We start from the raw sequence: 17056 nt of genomic DNA, 5'->3' as shown, positions 1-17056 counted from the left end.
GTGAGTATAATTATCTTTTATTTTCAGGTATCCGTGGATTCTACTTGGAGAAGAGGACCGACTGCTTCGTGTCAACATAGGTAAGTATGTGTGTGTCGGCAGTATGTAATAAAGTTGTACTTGTCACGGTGTGTGTGTCCTGTTTTTATTGGGGTATTTTTTTTTCAGTAGTACTACAGGTACCAGCGGGCCCGTTTTTCTCCCGCATGCTGGTACTTGTGGTTCTCCAAGTACCAGCTTGCGGGGGAGGCTTGCTGGGACTTGTAGTACTACTGGAAAAAACCAATATTCTGACATTTTACTCAAGGCTATCAGCCTCCCATCCGCAGCCCTTGGATGGGGGGGACAGCCTCGGGCTTCACCCCTGGCCCTTGGGTGGCTGGGGGGGGGACCCCTTCATTGGTGACTAGTTGGATATTTAATGCCACGGCCGCAGGGCACTGTATAAAAGTGACTCCCGGCTGTGGCATTATCTGTCCAGCTAGTGGAGCCCGATGCTGGTGTAAAAAATACGGGGGACCCCTACTCGTTTTGTCCCCCGTATTTTTTGCACCATGCGCAGAGCCCGGTGCTGGTTTTAAAAATACGGGGGATCCCCTGTCAATTTTGTCCCCGGATTTTTAAAACCAGGACCAGCTCGAAGAGCCCGAGGCTGGTTATGCTTTGGAGGGGGGACCCCACGCCATTTTTTTTCGGGTTTTTCCCGTTTTTCCCCGTTTTTTTAAATCGCGGCAAAATCCGGCAAATCGGCCTTTTTTCGCCCGCGGGAATGTCGAATCCGTTTTTCATTGAATATGGTGAATTCCGGCAGCCACCTGCCGGAATTCACCTGTCGAATTGTGTCGAATTAAAAAACGGCGATAATTTGCCGCGATTCGCCGTGAATTGCATATACCCCATAATATTTATTTAATGAAAATGAGGATAATGGCCCCTTAAAATATTTAAAGATAAGCCAATATTTCATAACCATTTATTCAAATAGAAAAATACAACTGACTTAACTTTGTTAAAAGACTATTATACATTAAAAAAAAATCAAAAGAGATCTATTTCAGAATGTTTTTTTTTTTTTTTATTGTGTTAAAGTGAAAGTAATATACAGGTATTTCCGAGATAATATACAGTATATGCTTTAAAAAATAAATTAAAAAAAAAACATTTCTCTCACATATTTGACATTGAGAAAGTTGTTACGCAATTATGCATTACTGCTATTGCATTGTCTTATCTCAGACCTAAATAAAGTGTGATATAAAAATGAATCGATTAAGCAGGAAAATAAGTATTAATATTAAAATGTAAATGTATCTCATAAACTCGTGTTTTGTGTTTCAATCAAACAGATTTTCAGAAAAAAAAAAGTAAATGTATCACGTAAAGTCCATATTGCATTTGGTGCGGTGCATGGTCTCCATGCATCTTATGCAGAATCCCGTATAACGGGTCTGATGCAGGTGCAGCCAACACTGACCCACTGCCTGTGCAGCCGGAACGTCTGCTGGCAACCTCTAGTCTCTCTCCGGATGACCAGTAACTCCTGCATGATGGGCACAGAACTCAGCTTGGGGTCTTCTACGCCCTCTGCATCCAGACACGAGGAGTGGCGACATACGGCTTCAGCGATGACGGCTGGAAATCTGTTCTCATCTTTGTCCATTCTAGTAAAAGGATGTAGAAATCATATTACACATGCGGCTGTTAGCCAAACCTAGAACTGTTTAAATAATGAGAACAAATGTCTTCATTGTAGTTTTTGTTTAACCACTTCTATTGTTTCCTGTTTGCTGCACTGTACGTCTTGTTCTTTCACTATGGTGATAAAAGGGGATCGGTATAGGATCCCGGCGTATGGAATACCGGCTATACCAACAGCGGCATCCCAACCACCAGAATGCCCGCAGCGACACTTCACTCACCACAGGTTCTGTTCTCCCTGTTTGGGTGTTGCGGTCCTCGCTGGTATTCCACAGGTGGGTTTGTACCCCTGTCGGGATTATGATGTCAGTATTGCGACCCCCAGGATACCGACGGGCGGTATTTTAAACGCATACCGATAACAGGACAAGACATACTGTACTTCCTGCATGACCGGATGATGAGCACATATATACACCAATACCGGAGATCTGCAGCCATCTTGTCAACTGCATTAACCAGCATGCATTGCAGCGAGCCAATCGTAGATACTGTATATAGACATGTATTAGTGTTGTATATAGCACAGGGAATACATTGTGAAACTTCATTCTCTAATAACTTGTCATTTAAAAAATATTTGTTTAGATGGATATTTCTATTATTATTATTATTATTATTATTATTATTATTATTATTATTATTATGATTTACCATTACTATTGTGTTTATTTGGAACCACCAAGTGCCCATAGTGCTATACAGGGTATATGAGTGATACGCACAAACATAAAAGTATACAAAGGTTCAAACTGACCATATGAGTGGAAAACTCGAACAGTGAGATATAATACAACTTATTGACTAACTTTGGGGGCGAGTTATCAAATCTTAGTGAGAGAAAATGTGGAGAAAGATAAAGTACCAGCCAATCAGTTTCTTTACTTTTTTTTTTAGCACAGCCTATAAGACGACAGTTGGGAGCTGATTGGTTGGTACTTTGCACCTGATGCAGGTCCTTTTGTTACTGCTGCGCATGTGGTAAAATACAGATGTTCGGTACTTTGTGCATTCGCCAGACCCCATACTTTATCATCTGCACACAGTACGGCATCACACTGTCAGTGATTGACAGTGTGATGCTGTTTGGGGAGGGGGGCAGTGACGGCCAGGATCTCCGTGGGAAGTTGGGAGACAATATAGTGTAGGGTGAGATGCAGGTGGGACCTGGGTGCTGTTCGTGAGAGCTTACAGTCTAATGGAGTGTGTGTGGGGTATAATCTGGAGGAGAACTGGGAAGAGATGAGGGAGGAGGGCAGAGAATGTAAGTGTGAGGAGTGCTTGTGGTCTTTAATGAAAAGGTCCATTTGAAACAATGCATTGAGGTAGACATCCTGATCAGGGCCGTCTTTTCGTATGGGCTCAATAGGTACTTGCCAAAGGGCCCCAGGAGAATATGGGCCCTTGGATGATAGCTGAGGGTCCCATTTTTGCAGAGGTACCAGATTTTTGAAAATCGGCCCTGGGGAACCAGAGATATCCGACTTCAAATCAGTGGTCCCTATCCAAGCCTGTTAATTGCTCTTTCCAGCCAGCTATCTCAGGTTATGTCTGACTTAGAGTTTTTCTGAGGGTATACTCCAAAAGCTGGGACTCTCCCCTTTTGGTGGACACTGGCAGCTTGTCTCTACTAAGCCCAGAACCAGAGATATCAGCCATCAAACAGCTGGTTCCTGCTCCAGCTCCACAAGCCTAATAAGCAGTTTTATATTTTCATTGGTGGATTGCTCTGGCTCCTGAACTCTGTTCCCCAAGTCCCCAGTATCTCCTGAAAGCTGGGACTCTCTAGTTTTTTTATTCCATTCAAAGCTAAGAAATCTATTTCCAGGAACTGGAGACATCTGCAGTCAAGCAAGCTGTCCTCCCACCAGAAAATTATGAATATTAAGCCCTGTCCATTATCCACCCCTCCCCTGCGTATTAAACACCCCCTACCACCGTGGAAGTCATGTACCAGGGCCCCTTCATTCGGCCCAATGCCCCTTTCTACTATTTAGTGTTTTCCCTCCTGCGCTATTTTTGCAGTAAAGGAGTAATTAGCAGAAATTACTGCTCCAGGTCCTACATGCTTCATGAGTGGAAGATAGAACATCCCCTACCGCCTGCGGGACATCAAATCTGCCACTGATAGCACCCCCCCACCCCTACCGCTGGAGGATGGGTAGGGGCCCATTGCATTTCTGTGCCCAGGGGCCTACACTGCTGTTAAGGGGGCCCTGATCCTGATAGAGTGGGTGAAATGGGGTCCAAAGGAGGGGAGCAGCGCAGGTGAGAGATGTGGGAATGGGTGAAGGTAATCAGCACAGAAGCAAGATGACAACAGAGGAAGAGTGGACTGAGATGAGGTCCCTGGTGTAGAAGGGGACGGAGCAATTGAGCAGTGTGAACTAGAATGAAAAACATTTACTCTAAAACACATTTACTTCTGCATGGTGGACAAAATCAATGGATGGACAAATTGCTTCGATAATCATAGGGCTTCCCTAATTTTACAAATTATTTTCTTTCTTTTTTTGATGGGTCCAGCAGGCTGAAAACTTTTTGCCATATACATCGTCATAGACCGTAATAATACTGAAAGTGCATTACCTGTAATTCCATGGAGAGAGAGAGCGCAGATGTATCCTGTCTTCCATCCCATAGTTATTGCTGATGCCACTGATATTAAGACTGACTGACACATTCTGCGGGAACTTCATATTCCTAGAGAAATGGCATTGCATACTCTCGGAAACTTCGAGAAGGCGAATTAGGGCAGTCACCTGGAGTGATAATACAGAGGGAGAATGTTATGGATTTCAGTGTGAAATGACTGATAATTTATAGATTATTTGCATTTACTACATAATTAACGATAAATGAGGAGGGCGGTAGAAAATGTAGCTTAGAAGACAACATTTAGTAAAGATCACAATCACAAAAAAAACAGTGCAAAAAGGGTCTCATAGGAATGTATCGGATTCATCCAGCTGGAGAGTTTGTTCCAACGCATTTTACAGGAAACACAAGACTCGAAATGCGCTCTAAAATACATTTGCTCTGTGGTATTTGTGTCTCCCTAAGCACTCTTCTCATTCATCCATTTCAGCAGATGACATGTGCGGTGATGATTTGCTGCGCATGGTCCACCATCAGGAGCTTTTTATTATCTACAGCAGTGGTTCCCAAACTTTTTGGAATCATGGCACCCTAGAGTATCAGAATTTTATTCACGGCACCCCTAGGCCAAAAATTTCTTAGCGAGAAATTTTGAAATAAATATTAAATCAAAAATTGTGTTTATATGTCCTCTATAGGTTCCATTATGTGGTGAGGAACAAGATTTGCTTCTGTTTGTCCACATATTTTATGATTGGCACCCACCAGCACTGGTTTTGCCTATTTCATTGACCAGAAATAATTTTGATTGGTCCTGGACCACCATCCAAGGCACCCCTGCAAGTGTTCTGAGGCACCCCAGGGAGCCACGGCACACAGTCTGGGAACCACTGATCTACAGTATGTACAGTATGTAAATGCCGGCAGCCTGTCAGATTGCAGCTAACAGGGCATGTGACCAGAGACGCAGCTCCGTCGCGACACGTACAAATCAATCCCAGTATCCACCGTAACTAAAGGATTCATATTTTAAAAAAATGTATGGTTGATTTCAATTAAGGCAGTGAAGGGCTTATTAACATATTTGATGGACAATCATTTGAAACACTATTTAATCCTATACTTTTATAAATAACAGATAAGTGTTTAACTTAGAGATGAGCGCCGGAAATTTTTCGGGTTTTGTGTTTTGGTTTTGGGTTCGGTTCCGCGGCCGTGTTTTGGGTTCGACCGCGTTTTGGCAAAACCTCACCGAATTTTTTTGTCGGACTCGGGTGTGTTTTGGATTCGGGTGTTTTTTTTAAAAAACACTAAAAAACAGCTTAAATCATAGAATTTGGGGGTCATTTTGATCCCAAAGTATTATTAAACTCAAAAACCATAATTTACACTCATTTTCAGTCTATTCTGAATACCTCACACCTCACAATATTATTTTTAGTCCTAAAATTTGCACCTAGGTCGCTGGATGACTAAGCTAAGCGACCCTAGTGGCCGACACAAACACCGGGCCCATCTAGGAGTGGCACTGCAGTGTCATGCAGGATGTCCCTTCCAAAAAACCCTCCCCAAACAGCACATGACGCAAAGAAAAAAAGAGGCGCAATGAGGTAGCTGTGTGAGTAAGATAAGCGACCCTAGTGGCCGACACAAACACCGGGCCCATCTAGGAGTGGCACTGCAGTGTCATGTAGAGATGAGCGCCTGAAATTTTTCGGGTTTTGTGTTTTGGTTTTGGGTTCGGTTCCGCGGCCGTGTTTTGGGTTCGACCGCGTTTTGGCAAAACCTCACCGAATTTTTTTTGTCGGATTCGGGTGTGTTTTGGATTCGGGTGTTTTTTTCAAAAAACCCTAAAAAACAGCTTAAATCATAGAATTTGGGGGTAATTTTGATCCCAAAGTATTATTAACCTCAAAAAACATAATTTACACTCATTTTCAGCCTATTCTGAACACATCACACCTCACAATATTATTTTTAGTCCTAAAATTTGCACCGAGGTCGCTGTGTGAGTAAGATAAGCGACCCTAGTGGCCGACACAAACACCGGGCCCATCTAGGAGTGGCACTGCAGTGTCACGCAGGATGTCCCTTCCAAAAAACCCTCCCCAAACAGCACATGACGCAAAGAAAAAAAGAGGCGCAATGAGGTCGCTGACTGTGTGAGAAAGATAAGCGACCCTAGTGGCCGACACAAACACCGGGCCCATCTAGGAGTGGCACTGCAGTGTCACGCAGGATGTCCCTTCCAAAAAACCCTCCCCAATCAGCACATGATGCAAAGAAAAAGAAAAGAAAAAAGAGGTGCAAGATGGAATTATCCTTGGGCCCTCCCACCCACCCTTATGTTGTATAAACAAAACAGGACATGCACACTTTAACCAACCCATCATTTCAGTGACAGGGTCTGCCACACGACTGTGACTGATATGACGGGTTGGTTTGGACCCCCCCCAAAAAAGAAGCAATTAATCTCTCCTTGCACAAACTGGCTCTACAGAGGCAAGATGTCCACCTCATCTTCACCCTCCGATATATCACCGTGTACATCCCCCTCCTCACAGATTATCAATTCGTCCCCACTGGAATCCACCATCTCAGCTCCCTGTGTACTTTGTGGAGGCAATTGCTGCTGGTCAATGTCTCCGCGGAGGAATTGATTATAATTCATTTTAATGAACATCATCTTCTCCACATTTTCTGGATGTAACCTCGTACGCCGATTGCTGACAAGGTGAGCGGCGGCACTAAACACTCTTTCGGAGTACACACTTGTGGGAGGGCAACTTAGGTAGAATAAAGCCAGTTTGTGCAAGGGCCTCCAAATTGCCTCTTTTTCCTGCCAGTATAAGTACGGACTGTGTGACGTGCCTACTTGGATGCGGTCACTCATATAATCCTCCACCATTCTATCAATGTTGAGAGAATCATATGCAGTGACAGTAGACGACATGTCCGTAATCGTTGTCAGGTCCTTCAGTCCGGACCAGATGTCAGCATCAGCAGTCGCTCCAGACTGCCCTGCATCACCGCCAGCGGGTGGGCTCGGAATTCTGAGCCTTTTCCTCGCACCCCCAGTTGCGGGAGAATGTGAAGGAGGAGATGTTGACAGGTCGCGTTCCGCTTGACTTGACAATTTTGTCACCAGCAGGTCTTTCAACCCCAGCAGACCTGTGTCTGCCGGAAAGAGAGATCCAAGGTAGGCTTTAAATCTAGGATCGAGCACGGTGGCCAAAATGTAGTGCTCTGATTTCAACAGATTGACCACCCGTGAATCCTTGTTAAGCGAATTAAGGGCTGCATCCACAAGTCCCACATGCCTAGCGGAATCGCTCCGTGTTAGCTCCTTCTTCAATGCCTCCAGCTTCTTCTGCAAAAGCCTGATGAGGGGAATGACCTGACTCAGGCTGGCAGTGTCTGAACTGACTTCACGTGTGGCAAGTTCAAAGGGCATCAGAACCTTGCACAACGTTGAAATCATTCTCCACTGCACTTGAGACAGGTGCATTCCATCTCCTATATCGTGCTCAATTGTATAGGCTTGAATGGCCTTTTGCTGCTCCTCCAACCTCTGAAGCATATAGAGGGTTGAATTCCACCTCGTTACCACTTCTTGCTTCAGATGATGGCAGGGCAGGTTCAGTAGTTTTTGGTGGTGCTCCAGTCTTCTGTACGTGGTGCCTGTACGCCGAAAGTGTCCCGCAATTTTTCTGGCCACCGACAGCATCTCTTGCACGCCCCTGTCGTTTTTTAAAAAATTCTGCACCACCAAATTCAAGGTATGTGCAAAACATGGGACGTGCTGGAATTTGCCCATATTTAATGCACACACAATATTGCTGGCGTTGTCCGATGCCACAAATCCACAGGAGAGTCCAATTGGGGTAAGCCATTCCGCGATGATCTTCCTCAGTTGCCGTAAGAGGTTTTCAGCTGTGTGCGTATTCTGGAAAGCGGTGATACAAAGCGTAGCCTGCCTAGGAAAGAGTTGGCGTTTGCGAGATGCTGCTACTGGTGCCGCCGCTGCTGTTCTTGCGGCGGGAGTCCATACATCTACCCAGTGGGCTGTCACAGTCATATAGTCCTGACCCTGCCCTGCTCCACTTGTCCACATGTCCGTGGTTAAGTGGACATTGGGTACAACTGCATTTTTTAGGACACTGGTGAGTCTTTTTCTGACGTCCGTGTACATTCTCGGTATCGCCTGCCTAGAGAAGTGGAACCTAGATGGTATTTGGTAACGGGGGCACACTGCCTCAATAAATTGTCTAGTTCCCTGTGAACTAACGGCGGATACCGGACGCACGTCTAACACCAACATAGTTGTCAAGGACTCAGTTATCCGCTTTGCAGTAGGATGACTGCTGTGATATTTCATCTTCCTCGCAAAGGACTGTTGAACAGTCAATTGCTTACTGGAAGTAGTACAAGTGGGCTTACGACTTCCCCTCTGGGATGACCATCGACTCCCAGCGGCAACAACAGCAGCGCCAGCAGCAGTAGGCGTTACACGCAAGGATGCATCGGAGGAATCACAGGCAGGAGAGGACTCGTCAGACTTGCCAGTGACATGGCCTGCAGGACTATTGGCATTCCTGGGGAAGGAGGAAATTGACACTGAGGGAGTTGGTGGGGTGGTTTGCGTGAGCTTGGTTACAAGAGGAAGGGATTTACTGGTCAGTGGACTGCTTCCGCTGTCACCCAAAGTTTTTGAACTTGTCACTGACTTATTATGAATGCGCTGCAGGTGACGTATAAGGGAGTATGTTCCGAGGTGGTTAACGTCCTTACCCCTACTTATTACAGCTTGACAAAGGGAACACACGGCTTGACACCTGTTGTCCGCATTTCTGGTGAAATACCTCCACACCGAAGAGCTGATTTTTTTGGTATTTTCACCTGGCATGTCAACGGCCATATTCCTCCCACGGACAACAGGTGTCTCCCCGGGTGCCTGACTTAAACAAACCACCTCACCATCAGAATCCTCCTGGTCAATTTCCTCCCCAGCGCCAGCAACACCCATATCCTCCTCATCCTGGTGTACTTCAACACTGACATCTTCAATCTGACTATCAGGAACTGGACTGCGGGTGCTCCTTCCAGCACTTGCAGGGGGCATGCAAATAGTGGAAGGCGCATGCTCTTCACGTCCAGTGTTGGGAAGGTCAGGCATCGCAAACGACACAATTGGACTCTCCTTGTGGATTTGGGATTTCAAAGAACGCACAGTTCTTTGCGGTGCTTTTGCCAGCTTGAGTCTTTTCAGTTTTCTAGCGAGAGGCTGAGTGCTTCCATCCTCATGTGAAGCTGAACCACTAGCCATGAACATAGGCCAGGGCCTCAGCCGTTCCTTGCCACTCCGTGTGGTAAATGGCATATTGGCAAGTTTACGCTTCTCCTCCGACAATTTTATTTTAGGTTTTGGAGTCCTTTTTTTTCTGATATTTGGTGTTTTGGATTTGACATGCTCTGTACTATGACATTGGGCATCGGCCTTGGCAGACGACGTTGCTGGCATTTCATCGTCTCGGCCATGACTAGTGGCAGCAGCTTCAGCACGAGGTGGAAGTGGATCTTGATCTTTCCCTAATTTTGGAACCTCAACTTTTTTGTTCTCCATATTTTATAGGCAGAACTAAAAGGCACCTCAGGTAAACAATGGAGATGGATGGATTGGATACTAGTATACAATTATGGACGGACTGCCACGGTTAGGTGGTATAAAAAAACCACGGTTAGGTGGTATATATTATAATAATAATACAATTATGGATGGACGGACTGCCTGCCGACTGCCGACACAGAGGTAGCCACAGCCGTGAACTACCGCACTGTACACTGGTTGATAAAGAGATAGTAGTATACTCGTAACAACTAGTATGACACTATGACGACGGTATAAAGAAAGAAAAAAAAATACCACAGTTAGGTGGTATATATTATAATAATAATACAATTATGGATGGACGGACTGCCTGCCGACTGCCGACACAGAGGTAGCCACAGCCGTGAACTACCGCACTGTACACTGGTTGATAAAGAGATAGTAGTATACTCGTAACAACTAGTATGACACTATGACGACGGTATAAAGAATGAAAAAAAAACCACGGTTAGGTGGTATATATTATAATAATAATACAATTATGGATGGACGGACTGCCTGCCGAGTGCCGACACAGAGGTAGCCACAGCCGTGAACTACCGCACTGTACACTGGTTGATAAAGAGATAGTAGTATACTCGTAACAACTAGTATGACACTATGACGACGGTATAAAGAATGAAAAAAAAACCACGGTTAGGTGGTATATATTATAATAATAATACAATTATGGATGGACGGACTGCCTGCCAACTGCCGACACAGAGGTAGCCACAGCCGTGAACTACCGCACTGTACACTGGTTGATAAAGAGATAGTAGTATACTCGTAACAACTAGTATGACACTATGACGACGGTATAAAGAAAGAAAAAAAAATACCACAGTTAGGTGGTATATATTATAATAATAATACAATTATGGATGGACGGACTGCCTGCCGACTGCCGACACAGAGGTAGCCACAGCCGTGAACTACCGCACTGTACACTGGTTGATAAAGAGATAGTAGTATACTCGTAACAACTAGTATGACACTATGACGACGGTATAAAGAATGAAAAAAAAACCACGGTTAGGTGGTATATATTATAATAATAATACAATTATGGATGGACGGACTGCCTGCCGAGTGCCGACACAGAGGTAGCCACAGCCGTGAACTACCGCACTGTACACTGGTTGATAAAGAGATAGTAGTATACTCGTAACAACTAGTATGACACTATGACGACGGTATAAAGAATGAAAAAAAAACCACGGTTAGGTGGTATATATTATAATAATAATACAATTATGGATGGACGGACTGCCTGCCGACTGCCGACACAGAGGTAGCCACAGCCGTGAACTACCGCACTGTACACTGGTTGATAAAGAGATAGTAGTATACTCGTAACAACTAGTATGACACTATGACGACGGTATAAAGAATGAAAAAAAAACCACGGTTAGGTGGTATATATTATAATAATAATACAATTATGGATGGACGGACTGCCTGCCGACTGCCGACACAGAGGTAGCCACAGCCGTGAACTACCGCACTGTACACTGGTTGATAAAGAGATAGTAGTATACTCGTAACAACTAGTATGACACTATGACGGTATAAAGAATGAAAAAAAAACCACGGTTAGGTGGTATATATTATAATAATAATACAATTATGGATGGACGGACTGCCTGCCGACTGCCGACACAGAGGTAGCCACAGCCGTGAACTACCGCACTGTACACTGGTTGATAAAGAGATAGTAGTATACTCGTAACAACTAGTATGACACTATGACGACGGTATAAAGAAAGAAAAAAAAATACCACGGTTAGGTGGTATATATTGTAATACAATTATGGATGGACGGACTGCCTGCCGAGTTCCGACTGCCGACACAGAGGTAGCCACAGCCGTGAACTACCGCACTGTACTGTGTCTGCTGCTAATATAGACTGGTTGATAAAGAGATAGTATACAATACATACAACAATATACTACTATACTGGTGGTCAGGCACTGGTCACCACTAGTCACACTGGCAGTGGCACTCCTGCAGCAAAAGTGTGCACTGTTTAATTTTAAATTAATATAATATTATGTACTCCTGGGGGCTCCTGCTATAACAACCTGCAGTGCTCCCCAGTCTCCCCCACAATTATTATAAGCTTTGCCTTTTATACATTGATGTGCAGCACACTGGGCTGAGCTGAGTGCACACAGACTGAGTCACACTGTGTGACTGGCTGCTGCTGTGTATCGTTTTTTTTCAGGCAGAGAACGGATATAGCAGAGAACGGATATATTATATTAAAATAAATAAAAGTTAACTAACAACAACTGCACTGGTCACTGTGGTAAACTCTGTCTGACTCTGCACAATCTCTCTCTCTCTTCTAATCTAATTTCTAATGGAGAGGACGCCAGCCACGTCCTCTCCCTATCAATCTCAATGCACGTGTGAAAAATGGCGGCGACGCGCGGCTCCTTATATAGAATCCGAGTCTCGCGAGAATCCGACAGCGTCATGATGACGTTCGGGCGCGCTCGGGTTAACCGAGCAAGGCGGGAGGATCCGAGTCTGCTCGGACCCGTAAAAAAAACATGAAGTTCGTGCGGGTTCGGTTTCAGAGAAACCGAACCCGCTCATCTCTAGTGTCATGCAGGATGTCCCTTCCAAAAAACCCTCCCCAAACAGCACATGACGCAAAGAAAAAAAGAGGCGCAATGAGGTAGCTGTGTGAGTAAGATAAGCGACCCTAGTGGCCGACACAAACACCGGGCCCATCTAGGAGTGGCACTGCAGTGTCACGCAGGATGGTCCTTCCAAAAAACCCTCCCCAAACAGCACATGACGCAAAGAAAAAAAGAGGCGCAATGAGGTAGCTGTGTGAGTAAGATAAGCGACCCTAGTGGCCGACACAAACACCGGGCCCATCTAGGAGTGGCACTGCAGTGTCACGCAGGATGTCCCTTCCAAAAAACCCTCCCCAAACAGCACATGACGCAAAGAAAAAAAGAGGCGCAATGAGGTAGCTGTGTGAGTAAGATAAGCGACCCTAGTGGCCGACACAAACACCGGGCCCATCTAGGAGTGGCACTGCAGTGTCACGCAGGATGTCCCTTCCAAAAAACCCTCCCCAAACAGCACATGACGCAAAGAAAAAAAGAGGCGCAATGAGGTAGCTGTGTGAGTAAGATAAGCGACCCTAGTGGCCGACACAAACACCGGGCCCATCTAGGAGTGGCACTGCAGTGTCACGCAGGATGTCCCTTCCAAAAAACCCTCCCCAAACAGCACATGACGCAAAGAAAAAAAGAGGCGCAATGAGGTAGCTGTGTGAGTAAGATAAGCGACCCTAGTGGCCGACACAAACACCGGGCCCATCTAGGAGTGGCACTGCAGTGTCACGCAGGATGGTCCTTCCAAAAAACCCTCCCCAAACAGCACATGACGCAAAGAAAAAAAGAGGCGCAATGAGGTAGCTGTGTGAGTAAGATAAGCGACCCTAGTGGCCGACACAAACACCGGGCCCATCTAGGAGTGGCACTGCAGTGTCACGCAGGATGGCCCTTCCAAAAAACCCTCCCCAAACAGCACATGATGCAAAGAAAAAAAGAGGCGCAATGAGGTAGCTGTGTGAGTAAGATAAGCGACCCTAGTGGCCGACACAAACACCGGGCCCATCTAGGAGTGGCACTGCAGTGTCACGCAGGATGTCCCTTCCAAAAAACCCTCCCCAAACAGCACATGACGCAAAGAAAAAAAGAGGCGCAATGAGGTAGCTGTGTGAGTAAGATAAGCGACCCTAGTGGCCGGCACAAACACCGGGCCCATCTAGGAGTGGCACTGCAGTGTCACGCAGGATGTCCCTTCCAAAAAACCCTCCCCAAACAGCACATGACGCAAAGAAAAAAAGAGGCGCAATGAGGTAGCTGTGTGAGTAAGATAAGCAACCCTAGTGGCCGACACAAACACCGGGCCCATCTAGGAGTGGCACTGCAGTGTCACGCAGGATGGTCCTTCCAAAAAACCCTCCCCAAACAGCACATGACGCAAAGAAAAAAAGAGGCGCAATGAGGTAGCTGTGTGAGTAAGATAAGCGACCCTAGTGGCCGACACAAACACCGGGCCCATCTAGGAGTGGCACTGCAGTGTCACGCAGGATGGCCCTTCCAAAAAACCCTCCCCAAACAGCACATAACGCAAAGAAAAAAAGAGGCGCAATGAGGTAGCTGTGTGAGTAAGATAAGCGACCCTAGTGGCCGACACAAACACCGGGCCCATCTAGGAGTGGCACTGCAGTGTCACGCAGGATGTCCCTTCCAAAAAACCCTCCCCAAACAGCACATGACGCAAAGAAAAAAAGAGGCGCAATGAGGTAGCTTTGTGAGTAAGATAAGCGACCCTAGTGGCCGACACAAACACCGGGCCCATCTAGGAGTGGCACTGCAGTGTCACGCAGGATGGCCCTTCCAAAAAACCCTCCCCAAACAGCACATGACGCAAAGAAAAAAAGAGGCGCAATGAGGTAGCTGTGTGAGTAAGATAAGCGACCCTAGTGGCCGACACAAACACCGGGCCCATCTAGGAGTGGCACTGCAGTGTCACGCAGGATGTCCCTTCCAAAAAACCCTCCCCAAACAGCACATGACGCAAAGAAAAAAAGAGGCGCAATGAGGTAGCTGTGTGAGTAAGATAAGCGACCCTAGTGGCCGACACAAACACCGGGCCCATCTAGGAGTGGCACTGCAGAGTCACGCAGGATGGCCCTTCCAAAAAACCCTCCCCAAACAGCACATGATGCAAAGAAAAAAAGAGGCGCAATGAGGTAGCTGTGTGAGTAAGATAAGCGACCCTAGTGGCCGACACAAACACCGGGCCCATCTAGGAGTGGCACTGCAGTGTCACGCAGGATGGCCCTTCCAAAAAACATTCCACAAACAGCACATGACGCAAAGAAAAATTAAAGAAAAAAGAGGTGCAAGATGGAATTGTCCTTGGGCCCTCCCACCCACCCTTATGTTGTATAAACAGGACATGCACACTTTAACCAACCCATCATTTCAGTGACAGGGTCTGCCACACGACTGTGACTGAAATGACGGGTTGGTTTGGACCCCCACCAAAAAAGAAGCAATTAATCTCTCCTTGCACAAACTGGCTCTACAGAGGCAAGATGTCCACCTCATCATCATCCTCCGATATATCACCGTGTACATCCCCCTCCTCACAGATTATCAATTCGTCCCCACTGGAATCCACCATCTCAGCTCCCTGTGTACTTTGTGGAGGCAATTGCTGCTGGTCAATGTCTCCACGGAGGAATTGATTATAATTCATTTTAATGAACATCATTTTCTCCACATTTTCTGGATGTAACCTCGTACGCCGATTGCTGACAAGGTGAGCGGCGGCACTAAACACTCTTTCGGAGTACACACTTGTGGGAGGGCAACTTAGGTAGAATAAAGCCAGTTTGTGCAAGGGCCTCCAAACTGCCTCTTTTTCCTGCCAGTATAAGTACGGACTGTGTGACGTGCCTACTTGGATGCGGTCACTCATATAATCCTCCACCATTCTTTCAATGTTGAGAAAATCATATGCAGTGACAGTAGACGACATGTCCGTAATCGTTGTCAGGTCCTTCAGTCCGGACCAGATGTCAGCATCAGCAGTCGCTCCAGACTGCCCTGCATCACCGCCAGCGGGTGGGCTCGGAATTCTGAGCCTTTTCCTCGCACCCCCAGTTGCGGGAGAATGTGAAGGAGGAGATGTTGACAGGTCGCGTTCCGCTTGACTTGACAATTTTCTCACCAGCAGGTCTTTCAACCCCAGCAGACTTGTGTCTGCCGGAAAGAGAGATCCAAGGTAGGCTTTAAATCTAGGATCGAGCACGGTGGCCAAAATGTAGTGCTCTGATTTCAACAGATTGACCACCCGTGAATCCTTGTTAAGCGAATTAAGGGCTCCATCCACAAGTCCCACATGCCTAGCGGAATCGCTCCGTGTTAGCTCCTCCTTCAATGTCTCCAGCTTCTTCTGCAAAAGCCTGATGAGGGGAATGACCTGACTCAGGCTGGCAGTGTCTGAACTGACTTCACGTGTGGCAAGTTCAAAGGGCATCAGAACCTTGCACAACGTTGAAATCATTCTCCACTGCGCTTGAGACAGGTGCATTCCACCTCCTATATCGTGCTCAATTGTATAGGCTTGAATGGCCTTTTGCTGCTCCTCCAACCTCTGAAGCATATAGAGGGTTGAATTCCACCTCGTTACCACTTCTTGCTTCAGATGATGGCAGGGCAGGTTCAGTAGTTTTTGGTGGTGCTCCAGTCTTCTGTACGTGGTGCCTGTACGCCGAAAGTGTCCCGCAATTCTTCTGGCCACCGACAGCATCTCTTGCACGCCCCTGTCGTTTTTTAAATAATTCTGCACCACCAAATTCAAGGTATGTGCAAAACATGGGACGTGCTGGAATTTGCCCATATTTAATGCACACACAATATTGCTGGCGTTGTCCGATGCCACAAATCCACAGGAGAGTCCAATTGGGGTAAGCCATTCCGCGATGATCTTCCTCAGTTGCCGTAAGAGGTTTTCAGCTGTGTGCGTATTCTGGAAACCGGTGATACAAAGCGTAGCCTGCCTAGGAAAGAGTTGGCGTTTGCGAGATGCTGCTACTGGTGCCGCCGCTGCTGTTCTTGCGGCGGGAGTCCATACATCTACCCAGTGGGCTGTCACAGTCATATAGTCCTGACCCTGCCCTGCTCCACTTGTCCACATGTCCGTGGTTAAGTGGACATTGGGTACAGCTGCATTTTTTAGGACACTGGTGACTCTTTTTCTGAGGTCTGTGTACATTTTCGGTATCGCCTGCCTAGAGAAATGGAACCTAGATGGTATTTGGTACCGGGGACACAGTACCTCCAACAAGTCTCTAGTTGGCTCTGCAGTAATGATGGATACCGGAACCACGTTTCTCACCACCCAGGATGCCAAGGCCTCAGTTATCCGCTTTGCAGTAGGATGACTGCTGTGATATTTCATCTTCCTCGCAAAGGACTGTTGGACAGTCAATTGCTTGGTGGAAGTAGTAAAAGTGGTCTTACGACTTCCCCTCTGGGATGACCATCGACTCCCAGCAGCAACAACAG

The 17056-nt window shown here is 46.4% G+C and overlaps 1 protein-coding gene across 2 annotated transcripts in view; it reads right to left on the bottom strand.

The window, feature by feature from the left end:
- Positions 1 to 1088: 1088 nt before the first annotated feature.
- The window catches only part of LOC134911105 (interleukin-17A-like), a 118919-nt gene continuing 102951 nt past the window's right edge, over positions 1089 to 17056 (bottom strand). For both annotated transcript variants that reach the window (XM_063919479.1, XM_063919478.1), the window contains exons 3-4: positions 4288 to 4460; positions 1089 to 1661 (exon numbers count right to left, since the gene is read on the bottom strand). In XM_063919479.1, coding sequence (XP_063775549.1) covers positions 1424 to 1661; positions 4288 to 4460 — 411 coding nt within the window. In that variant the 3' untranslated portion in view covers positions 1089 to 1423. The remainder of the gene's footprint in view (positions 1662 to 4287; positions 4461 to 17056) is intronic.

The sequence above is a fragment of the Pseudophryne corroboree genome, chromosome 4 (assembly GCF_028390025.1).
Source record: "Pseudophryne corroboree isolate aPseCor3 chromosome 4, aPseCor3.hap2, whole genome shotgun sequence".
Classification (NCBI taxonomy): domain Eukaryota; kingdom Metazoa; phylum Chordata; class Amphibia; order Anura; family Myobatrachidae; genus Pseudophryne; species Pseudophryne corroboree.
The sequence above is the reverse complement of the archived record's forward strand: the minus strand, read 5'-3'. Positions and strand labels throughout refer to the sequence as shown.